This window comes from Canis lupus, chromosome 14 (genome assembly GCF_003254725.2).
Source record: "Canis lupus dingo isolate Sandy chromosome 14, ASM325472v2, whole genome shotgun sequence".
Lineage (NCBI taxonomy): Eukaryota > Metazoa > Chordata > Mammalia > Carnivora > Canidae > Canis > Canis lupus.
The window spans coordinates 43,950,303-43,962,556 of record NC_064256.1 but is presented as its reverse complement, the minus strand read 5'-3'; the positions used below and the strand labels follow the sequence as shown (position 1 = coordinate 43,962,556).

Genomic DNA, 12,254 nt, shown 5'->3' with positions numbered 1-12,254 from the left:
AGCCAATCGAGTGGCTTTCCAGAGGAATTATTTGATGCATCTTTTTTTTATTTTAACATCTAGCCGTGGTCATTTAACCTTTCCATTGACATTATTCAATTGACATAAGAAATTAGTTCTACTGTAAAAAATTTAAATTCTGGAGGACTATGTTGTGGTTCTGAAGGCTGGTGCACAAGAGCCAGAAGACCTGGAGAGAGAAGTAAATGCCAGTGAACTCAGCCACGATGCTCACATTTTGACTCTTCTTGCAGGGAGATTGATGTAGGGCTTGCTTTCCCCCTGGGTGCTTCCATGCATAACACATATAGTAAATTATACTAGGCTTCTGGAGAGGCAACGTGGCTACCAAGTCAGACAGATCAAAATTCAAATCTTGACCCCCTTACCTACTTTAGGCAAGTTACTTAACCTTTCTGAGTCTCATTCTCCTCCTTGCAAAAGTTATTAATGATAATATTTACCTTAGAAGATGGTTAGGGTAAATAAGATAGCATATGTAATGTACCTAGACTGTGTGCCCTTAATATATAATATAATCATTTGGGCAGCCCAGGTGGCTCAGCGGTTTAGTGCCGCCTTCAGCTCAGGGCCTGATCCTGGAGACCTGGGATCGAGTCCCACATCGAGCTCCCTGCATGGAGCCTGCTTCTCTCTCTGCCTGTCTCTGTCTCTGTCTCTGTCTCTGTCTCTGTCTCTGTCTCTCTCTTTGTCTCTCATGAATAAATAAATAAAATCTTAAAAAAATATATATATATATAATCATTTATCTCCCCTCCCAGTTCTACTGATGAAGAAGCTGAAGTGCCATGGGTTAAGGGCTTTATCTAGTGAAATAGTACTGGCAATTGGAAAATGAGCCAGCTAGACTCCAGTTTAATAAAAATGAGACTTTAGGGAGTCACATAGCCCCATGAAAGCCAAAGAGTCACCATAAAAGGCCAATGCCCTACTTTAGCCATCTCTAAATTCAGAAGGAATTCAGCAATAGGACCACTGAAGCCATATGCAACCTCCCTCCCATTTTATTTGGGGCCCAGTCCAAGACCTAGAGGTCCCCTAGAATGCTTTCTATGGGAGGCAGTGTGTCACCTATCAGATGAGCAGGTACTTGCAGGCCTCAGGAGTGATCAATGAGGGAAACCAACCTTAGAATAAATTCTACTTGTAGTAGGTTGAATCTAATTTCTGTATCTGAAGTCTCATTTTAAAATGTGTCCCTTATTTGGAAATAGGGTTTTTGTAGATATAATTAGTAAAGGTGAGGTCATACTGGATTAGGGTGGGTCTTAAATCCAATGACTGGTGTCCTTAAAAAAAGAGAAAAGCTTTCCCTGCACAGGAAGAAGTGGCCATGTGGAGTAGAGACAGAGAACGGAAGGCTGTCACTATAAGCCAAGGAATGCCAAGGATTCCTGGGGGCCTCTTGCAGGAAGGAAGAGGCAAGAGAGGATTCTTCTCTAGATCCTTCAGAGACAGAATGACCTGGTCTACACACCTTGATTTCAGTTTTCCAACCTCCAGAATCTTGAGAGAGTAGATTTCTGTTTAAAGCCACTAAGTTTGGGGTAATTTGTTAGAGCTGCCCTAGGAACGAAGGTACCACTCTGCATCATACTAGGATTGCATGAGTTTTTATGGGATTTTCCTTCCAGTAGTGATTATTCTTCTCTCTCCTCTTTGGTTTCTTTTCATCTCGCCGGTTTTTCTCTTTGCCACTCTTACCACGAATTTTAGGTACCAGATTTTGGCACTGTCCTAGCTTCTACATTTTACAGTATGACTCGACTTCTCTAAACTCCACATTTATTGGTCTCAGCATGGCTAGGACCAGCACACAGAAGGCTAGGACCAGCACACAGAAGGCTTGATTGAATGCTGGGCTTCAAGTTCCTCTGCCCCCTCCTAACCAGCTTCTGCCCCCAAACCGTAACCCCTGATTACTCCGTGGCCCAGAATCTTCACTGCAAAGCTTGGATGAACACCGGCCTTCCTTCCACACAGGTTACTGAGTTTAAAATACAACAGATCATAAAGAGCCTTGTAAAATGAAGGCTCAATTAAACTTGTAAGAGGCTATTCCATTATTATTAAAAAACCTTGCTGAAAAGATAAAGCACCTGGCAAATGGGAATTGTGTGTTTCTGATGTGTTATCCCTTCTTTCTTCCACCTTTGCACCTCCTGTCTGTGCCTTTACACTCCATTGACTTGATTCAGAGGTGGAAGGGCCATGGTTGTCTTTAATTTCTGAGAAGTGAAGCTTTTAATAATATAGTTACTGACAACCCCAGGCCTCCCACCATGACCCGGGCAAGAGGAAACATCAGGGATTTCTGACATCTCATGCTGGCAGTATTTCTTAGGTTTTCTTTCTTTCTTTCTTTCTTTCTTTCTTTCTTTCTTTCTTTCTTTCTTTCTTTCTTTCTTCTTTCTTTCTTTCTTTCTTCTTTCTTTCTTTCTCTCTTTAAGATTTTATTTTTAAGTAATCTCTACACTCAATGTGGGGCTAGAACTCATAATTCCAAGATCAAGAGTCACATGCTCTACCAATTGAGTCAGCTGGGCACCCCAAGTTCTTGTCTTTTCTTGATTCTGCACTATTATAGAGATCGTTAAATTCAGTTTACTGGCAAACATCTTCAGAGATTTGGGGAATAATGTGACTTTTATATTAAAAAAATAAAGAAGTTTCGATAAGGAGGAAATTTCAATGATATACCTAGTTTTTTGTTTTTGTTTTTAGTAAAAAAGCCTCATGTTTAAACTGATTTGTAGCCAATGGTCAATCTTAATTTAAGATGTCAGAGGAGGAAGTGAAATAATTAGAATCAGCCAAGTAAGTAACCATTAAACTAATAGTTTTCCCCTCTAATCATTAAACTCCTAATTTATGTCATTTTTTTACATACATTATTTATGACATTTCATCAGTTTTAAAACACGCCTTTTTTTCAATTTTAACATCTATGAAATCAGGAAGTGTCTTGTAATCAGGGTTGCCTTTCATTTATAATTGCCAGGCTTCTTGTTTTATTTTCCTGAGTAGTACTTAAAATGTGAATGTATGTATGTATGTATGTATGTATGTATGTATTTATTTATATTTATTTCTTAAGTAATCTCTACACCCAAGGAGGGGCTTTAACTCATGACCCCGAGATGAAGAATCGCATGTTCCACCAATTGAGCTGGTTATGCGGGGGGCCTGTAAGTGCATTTTATGATTGTATTTCTATGAAATACAGTATTTCATTTAAAGAAGGTGGAAACTGTGAGATTTGCAATTAATTTACTTTTATAATGTTCTTATCAAATCTCAGTGTAACAAGTGTGATACATTTCCTGCGTCAGAAATACATACTTATATTGTTTGCCACAGAATTCAGTCATCTGTTCTTTTTGAGAACAAATGCACCATTAGAAAGAGAGGATACAATTTTGAGACTGAAGAATAGAAAGAAACTAGATTTAGACATAAAAGTATAATACAGCGTGAGGAAAAGTTAAACAATTGCATTTCCATAATTATATCCTTGCAAAATGTCTTCATAGAACCCGGTAAGTTTTCTGGTAAAGTCTGAACTAATGATGTGGCAAGAGGCCTGGTTTACAGCCCTCTGCCTGCTACTGAGTGACCCCCTATCCCTTCTGAGCCTCTGTTTTATGTATCAGACAAAACAGTTGAGCTGGATGGTTTTTGAGATCCATTCCAGCTTGTTTTTAGCAAGCTCTGATATTTCTCATTTTAAGAAGATTTATTCACATAGACATTTTAATCAATTTACTCGGGTCCACAAAGCCTAAATGCTTCTGATTCTCTTGTCTTACCAGTGTGGTCGATGACTTGCTGAAAGTTTTCATTTACCCTATAAAAAAACAAAAATATTGCGAGTCAAACAATGTATACAACTCAATTATACTAAATTGCATTTTAATTAAACAGATGAGAGTAAATGCAGAACTAGGCTCTATTATGGGAGAACTTTTTAAAAGCAATCAACAGCCAGGGACTGGAACAGTATTCTGTTGCATACTTTAAAATTGATATATAACTTATGTAATAATAGAGCAATCCTTCATGTATCCAGTTAAAATGAAAAGCCCTACCTGTCACACCTGCCCCCAGCAGAGTTACCCATGTTGTTTTCACCGATTTTTGCAAGAGAGATGTGTAAGGCACAAAGAAACACTTACAAGAATCCAGAGTCCAGCCACTGCTGAATACTGGCTTGTTTGGATTCTTCTACAAAAGAGAAAGAAACAGACCAGTCAATCAAAGCACACCAGCTAAAATAACACTACTCCATTATCCAACCACCACCATAGCTCTATTTCCTACATAGTCACATGTTTCTAAAAGCATGTTCGTTTATTTTCTCAAGGCAAAACTTCCCACTTTCCATAATTAGTCTTTCCTGAGAACAAATCATAAACTTGCCAAATGACTGACATCGAGAAAGGAAGAAAGAAAGAAAGAAAGAAAGAAAGAAAGAAAGAAAGAAAGAAAGAAAGAAAAAAGGAAATGTGAAAAGGAAGAAGCATAAATCACTGAAGTGCAAGAGATATTAGAATAATTTTTAAATTACCTGGTGTGAACATGAAGAGTGAAAAAGCATACCAGACTTTTGTCTCTCTCTTGTCGGATATAGCTCACCATGGACCCTCTCCTTATTGAATCATGACATTTACCTAAGGCAGCTAGCCAGTGATGTTTATTTGCAAGGAGTTCTCTGCCAGGTTCTAAACCAAATTTGCATTCATTCCAGGGACAAATTGCACTAGAGTCCCAGGATTGCCAAAGGCATCCTGTGTTAGAAAGGCACCAGTCTTTTAAGGTGGATCTTTGTCACTGGCTTAACAAATAGTCAATAGGCAAAAAGAAGAGGATAGAAAGCAATATTTCCTGGTAAATATTTCTGTCCTTTCTGGTTGGCTACAGACTACTGTGGGTTGGTTTTCTTTGACTTTATCCCACTGAAGGGTGAAGTACCTGATTTAGCCCTTCACAAGGTGTCTGGTGAACCAGAAAGGCCAAGTAAGCATGGAAGGTGCTTATTTTTTTAAATATAGGGACTTTATAGAGGCAGAATGAATTGGGTGGTGGGCAAAGAACAAAAACTATCAGTTATATCATAGAGGAGGGAAAAGTGTTTTCCCATTTATTATTCTTTAAGCTATTAAAATTATTGTGGATGCTTCGTGCAAGACCCTGAAAATAAGAAGATCCTTTCAATAAAATGTTTGATGTCCTGCAGGAAGCCTCATGTCTCTGACATGGACTCCACTTAGAAAGGGAGCAGTTGGTCTATTTCCATCAAGGTGTGAGTTTTGAATGTTGGGGAGGTAAGAAGTGCCCATTTCACAGAAGTTTCTGGCATCCTTCCAGGAACACTAGTATCTTTCAAGCCAAGAGTTTGTTCCAAAATCATTTGCCCCCAGCCAAGACCCCCTCATCCCCCTTATCTCCCCACAGCCAGATGTTTTCAAGTTGCCCTGAGGGTCCATTCTCACCGAGCAGAGGAATGGTGAGTCTCCGGCTGTCCTCCTTGGGGCCCGGGAGCAGCTGCTCATCCAGGGGAGCCCAGGCCCTCTTGGTGGACCTCAGGATCTCTCTCTTGCTCTTTCCTCGGCCTCCTTGGGAGTTGCCAGAACCACGAGACCTCTCTGCCATTGTAAGAGATTCGGCAAACTAAAACATACAAACAGATCAGACTTGATGAGTCAGTCAGCTTTTAGGCTTGACTCAATGAGGAGAAGCCAGAGTGCCAACAGGCCACCACAGTCTTCTGGAGCAGATTCCTCCACCCTCCCTAGCCGAGTTCTCTGTCTCAGCATGGAGAAGTGGTTCCTTTTCAGGGGAGAGGCAGGTGGGCACTGGGACTAATGCCCCCTGCCTGTCATCAGGCCACATCCACCCTCTGGGCGATCCAGTTGGGGGTCTGCAATGTGGATGGAGAGCAAAGAAACTGTGGACTGGGAGGGGACACCAGCCAGGAAGAGAGATTCAAGGTATTGATTAACATAATCAGTATCCTTCAAATTTATCCAACAGTTGCATCTATACAAATATTCTCAGACAACCCAAAATGTGAAAAATAAAGACTTTGGCAACAGATGCACGTGGATGAGTCCCACCTCTGCGACTTGTTGGGTGGCCTTGTATAAATTCTATAATTTTACTGCATTCTTTAATTTTTTAATTGGGTATAAATTGTCCTGAGTTTTAAAAACTGTTGACCCCAGTGGAGTACTAGATTCTATGTGGAATTCTATACATTCATTATTTAATTTAATTGCCAAGAGAGGAAGGGATCTGTCACAATTTTCTAGTAAATTGAAGAGCAGAGGGATTGCATATCTAAAGTTGCATACCTAAAGCCACACAATAACCAGCACTCAAACCCAGGCACTGGACTCAAAGCATATTCCTGTGATTATTAAGCTATACCATCTGACTGATAGGATGATTGGGACAGTTAGAATGGTAATAAGTACGTTATGCTTATGGCACAAGAAATATTGATCATCCCTATTATCTCGTTTAACCTTTATTAATATCATTATGAGACTTGCAGAGTAAGAGATGGAGACAAAAGCTTAGAACATCTGAGTAAATTGTTGAAGTTCCCCAGATTATCGGGACATTAAGAAGGAGGGTCTCCTTCTTACTCATCAATGTGTCTCCAGTATTTGACTGAATTCTCAGTACATAGTAGGTGCTAAATAAGTGCTAACTATAAATATAAATACTAAATATAAATATAATATTAAATATAAAATTAAAGTAGCAAAGCTAGGATTCAAAACCATGCTTTCTGACTAAATTCTTTCCATGGCATCTGCCTCAATTTGTATTACTTTATTCTTCAAGTTTAGAGAAATGACTAAATAGTCAAATACCTACCTCAACAACATGTCTTGCATCGTTAAACTCACTCATAATCACTGGTCACATGACTTAATCCATTGTTTCTAATCAATATTTTATCAAGGCAAGTCTTTCAGATTTATTGTAAACCTTTGAATATTTTCATTTAAGTATAGGTAGGTGAGCATTCTTGATGCAATTGGCAGTCAGAGTTTCCTTACATGCTTTGTACATTAAAATTCTATAATTCAATTGAAGTATAAATATTCACTTAGTTATAATAGTAAATTACTGCAAAATCAATGACAATTGTAATGTCTGTGAATTTTATGATTAAAAAAGCGAATAATAAGAAATTTCAATTATTTAAAAATTATGGCAAAGGGTAGACAGTTAATATCTATATCAACAGTGAGTCATGTAGTCAGCCTACTTGAGAAAGTTAACTTTTGGGGGGCACCTGAGTTGCTTAGTTGGTTGAGTATCCAACTCTTGATTTTAGTTCAGGTTGTGATCTTGGCTCAAGTCAGGTCATGACTTCAGGGTCGTGGGATCAAGCCCCACTTTGGGCTCTGAGCTCAGTAGGGAGTCTGCTTGAAATTCTCTGTCTCCTTCTGCCCACCCTCTCCTCCCCCTGCAAGGGTTCTCTCTCTCTCCCTTTCTGAAATAAATAAATAAATATTTTTAAAAAAGAAAGTTAACTTTCAGAATATCCTCTGGGAACAAATATATGTTAATAAAAATTCTGATGCTAACACAAGACAAAAATAATACAGATAAGATTATCTTTCTAAACTTTATAGGATTATTTGGTGTAGTAGAATCCATAACACTAGACAAAATAAACTTTAAGAATTTAATTGAATTGGATTTCATTTCTGGCTATTTAATTTTACTCATACTTTGGCTCTTTTGAGTAAAAAAGTTCTGTTTGGCAATGCCATGCATCTTGTGTGTGTATTCAACTCTGACAACGTAAGATTTCACAAGGAGGGAAAATATCCTTGTGAAATCGTGCTTAACAAGATTCATGAGACAACAAACTCAATACGTTCTCATAGTCTGAAGAAAAGGATAAAGTATCATAGAAAAATAGGGCATACCCTAAAACAGTCTTGCTCCTCCACCAACCTCAACTGAAAGTGAGGTCCTGTTTTGCACCAATCCACTCTGTAGTGGGAGCAGGAGCTGTCAAGCTGCTAAAGTCCTCAAACTGCTGCTTCTGTACTACAATGTCAAATTTTAACAGAGCTACTGTTTCTTTCAAATATAACAATGTAAAAATCGTTAAAGTTCTAGATAGAAGTGCTGCTTTATTGGGTATGTCCCGAAACTTCTGTTCTTAAATGGCGTGTTTGACCTCAGCCACTGGGCTTGCACAAGCAGTGAGGATATGCTCCCTGCCAGCTCCCCTGTAGTTGGCTTTAGAGCAGCAAAAGGCTGCCAAGGAAAGTGGGAACCCTTGCTAAAGGCGAGGGTCAGGGACCACTTTGTAAAGAAAAACTCTTTTGTTCCCTGCTGTTTTGGTGGATGCCTTTCCCATTAAGTAAACAAATCTGCTTTGGATTCTCCCATGCTTAGATGACCCTCCTTTGGCATCCACTGGCTTGACCCAAAGAGCAAGCAGTTCTTTGCAAGCAACACAGATGTGGTGGCAGCCCTGAATTGCTCAGGTGACTGGCGAGCTGAAGTGTTTGGGATAGAGTCTCTGCTGAATCCTCTGATTAACCCGTTTATCCCCAGGACCATTTGGAACCAAATTCTTGCCAATGCTGACTTGGTCCAAAGTGAATCTTCATCTGAGATTATGTTGCCATCTGTGCCTGAAGGTCTCTTCCCTGTCTTCAGATCCCTTCTGTTCGAATTACAATACCATTAATCCTTATGTGTATAAAGAACCTCCTTTAATGTAGGAAATTTCTTATATTATCATGTTTAATAGGAAAGAGGATGAAAAACAGGCACCAAGGACAATTTTGTAAAAACAAAACTAAGGAAAAGTATATTGAAAAGACAAAAAAAAAAAAAAGAGAGAGAAATGTACCAAAATGTCCTCACGTTTTAAAATTTTTTTTTAAATACTCAAAATATTGGTGGTGTAACATTAATTTTATATGACATTTTTTTCACTTGAGCAAATGCAACAATAAATGCTCCTTTTCGCTGTGAAGCCTTCAGCCCACAGAGAAATCACAGGATTTGATACCTTGATACTCAAAGCTGTGACAGTAGTTACATTCTTGTCCTCTGGGATTATTTAACTTTTTCACCTCTATGCAAACAGGTTGTCTTGCCAAAAAGGTTGTTCATACTGGAGAATAGGGACTGTGGATTATTTATCTCTGTGTTCCCCATAGATCCCAGCACAGAACTCTGCCCAGGGTAAATAATCTGTAACTGTAAGTTGATTGCTTGGTTATTTGGTAAAGGGACACCAGCTGGCTTAGCCAGTATTCTTGGTTCTAATGTGGTTAAAGGGTAAGTGCTTTCAGGTCACATAACTCCAGATTTTAATCTCAGCTCTGATGCTTTTTTGACATCTCTTTGGGGGAAATTTTCAAACATCTCTGATAATCTATTTCTTCTTCTCTATAATGACTATGAAATAACCACTTCAGATGGCTGTTGGAAAAAATTAATGAAAAATGTATATAAAACAATCAATACCCAAGTGGGCCAGTTTTTTTTTCCTTCTCTATGTTGCCTCTGTATGTCATTTTCATGTCAAGAACTGTCAAGTAAAGGAAAAGAATCACCAATCAATGTAACAATTTGCTTCTTTTTCCATAGGAGATAAATTCGACACCCATAGTTTGTAGATAACCTGGGTCATTTTGAGATTGCTTAGTTTGAGTAATTGAAAAATATAGTTGGAAAGTATTAGAATAAAATATTTCTGTGACCATGAGATGCAGATTTACCTGACACTAGAGACTCATATCAGAGTTTAGAAATTCCTTCAACTATAGTATTAATTTCAGGGTTATAATTGATAATTGTAGGCTGTAGTTCGAGCCTTGGCTCCACTTCTGAAGGAGCCCCATGGTCAGGAAGAGAACATCACAATGGGAAAAAATTCCAGAAGCATTCTGATCCACAGGAATCTCACCATCTCTATGTCTCTACTATGGATCCTCATCACTACTCTGTTCAAGCCTTTTGTTAAGATCTCAAATGGTATCCAGTTTGCTTTGCTCTTCTATCTGCCATATAAATAACTTGCCTCAGTAGAAAAATTTAGAAGTCTACATAGAGCCATGTGCTTCAGGAAGACCTGTCCCTTTCCCAGCTGTGACATCACTCATAGAGGTTTGAAAAGGAAGCCTTGAGAGCCCCTCATGCTTTCACAAAGATGATTACCATAAGCTTCAACACCACTCACTTCCTTCCACAGACTGAGACCAGTCCTGGGAGGCGTACACTTGAAGGAAACTGATTCACACTTCTTACTCTAGGAGACCATAGGACAAATCCCATTATGCCCTTGAACCATGCTCATGTGGCAGTGGACATTGCTTCATCTGGATGTGGCAGTGGACATTGCCTCATCTGGCCCAATCTCCTACCTTCTCCAGATGCTCCCAACCCCTGTGCCCTCTGGAATTCATAGATTGTCACCTACTAAATCCACTTTATCTTTAGCTCTTCACTGAATGTCCCTTCATCTCCTGTTTCTAATTAAAACCTGAACATGGTTTCCTTTGCCACTCTCTCAAGCTGTGGCTTTATCCTTTTCACTCATTGAATCAGGACTATAATCTTGGAGATGGTATAAATTTCCTCCATGTTCCTAATTACTGCTTTCAGATCTTATTTCCTCTGTCTTTTGAAGCATAAGCTATCAGACTATGTAAATATCCAGGATATTTACCCTCATTTACTGCAAAAGGAATGGTATTTCTGTCATCCTCCTGGAAGATTTCAATTGATTTCATTGTCAATATGGGCAATCCATCAACACTTGACCACTCAGTTCAATGATCAGCAGATTTACAATATTTACAACATTCCTTCCCTCCACTCAATTCTCATGGTCATACTTCATCACTATAAATGAACAGCCTCCAAATTCCCAGTTTAAAGCATACCTTGTCACCCCTATTCTACTCACAGACTTCGCTTGAGCACCATTTTTCTTCCCTATTGGATCGTTCCCTTTATCATGTCTCTCATCTTAAAATAATCCTCCTTTGACCCTTCAATCTCTATCCAACTCCTACTCTAGTTTCCTATTCAACTCATGATGATTCCTTAATTCACATTTCCAAATCTGGTCCAGACCCTTAGAATAGGGGACCTGAGCTTCAGAGTGGGGTATTTCTAGTTACACATCTTCACTTGGATCTTCACATCTTCATTTGGATACTTTTATTTTTTTTAATTTAATAGGTGTCATGCTGAAACCTTTATTCTTTTCTTGACTTCTGCTTGCTTTCTAAGTACCTGCCTTTATTTCAGTGTTCCCCATCTCAGTAACTGGTAACACTATTCAGGCAGTTGCTCAGGCCAAGAACTTATGAGTCTTCCTTAATTCCTTTATTCCTTTTACATGCCATATCAAGTCACTTAAAAGAGGATGAGAGACGGGTCCTTAAAATATATCTCACACTGACCTCCTCTGCTGCTGCCAATCTGATATGAATCAAACTTATAGTCTCATTTGGATCACAGCAAATGCTCCCATGTTCATCATCATCCACACCTCCCACTCTCTTATTACCCACCCAAATTAGTATGCTAACACTCAACTACCAGTTCTTCTCATTTCAGAATTTTCAGTACTTCACTATTTTCTCTTAATGGACATAATATTTTTATCTTTTTTTTAAAATACCATGGTCTTAGGGGTGCCTGGGTGGCTCAGTTGGTTAAGCATCTGTCTTCAGCTCAGGTCCTGATCCCAGGAACCTGGAAATTGAGCCCCATGTCAGGATCCCTGCTCAGCGGGGAGCCTGCTTCTCCCTCTTCCTCTCCCTTTCTGCCTGCTTGTGCTTACTCTCTCTCTCTCCCTCTCTTTCTCTCTCTCTCTCATAAATAAATAAATAAATAAATACATAAATAAATAAATAAATATCTAAAAAAATTAAATGCCATACTTTCTCAGATTACCTCCTATCTCACTCAAGGCTTTTTTCTCAAGATCTTTTGCTAGCTTTTCTAATTTTTTTTAGAGTGGAGGGAGGGACAGAGAGAGGGAGAGAGAGAATTTTAAGCAGGCTCCATCCCAGCATGGAGCCTGACACGGGGCTTGATCTCGTGACCCTCAGATCACGACCTGAGTTGAGATTAAGAGTCCAATGCTTAACTGACTGAGCCACCCAGGCACCCCTGACTTATCAAAATTTTGACTGTTCCACAGCTCAAATTTCAGCCCATTCTTATTT

At 39.1% G+C, this 12,254-nt stretch overlaps 1 protein-coding gene across 6 annotated transcripts in view; it reads right to left on the bottom strand.

The window, feature by feature from the left end:
* Positions 1–12,254, bottom strand: part of ITPRID1 (ITPR interacting domain containing 1) — a 142,403-nt gene that overhangs the window by 75,873 nt on the left and 54,276 nt on the right. For 4 of the 6 annotated variants that reach the window (XM_025464549.3, XM_025464550.3, XM_025464547.3 and 1 more), the window contains exons 2-4: positions 5,514–5,691; positions 4,197–4,245; positions 3,831–3,868 (exon numbers count right to left, since the gene is read on the bottom strand). In XM_025464549.3, the coding sequence (XP_025320334.3) occupies positions 3,831–3,868; positions 4,197–4,245; positions 5,514–5,673 (247 nt within the window). In that variant the 5' untranslated portion in view covers positions 5,674–5,691. Of the gene's footprint in view, positions 1–3,830; positions 3,869–4,109; positions 4,246–4,588; positions 4,856–5,513; positions 5,692–12,254 lie in introns of those variants that run through there. The other 2 variants (XM_025464551.3, XM_025464552.3) reach the window with 2 other exon arrangements.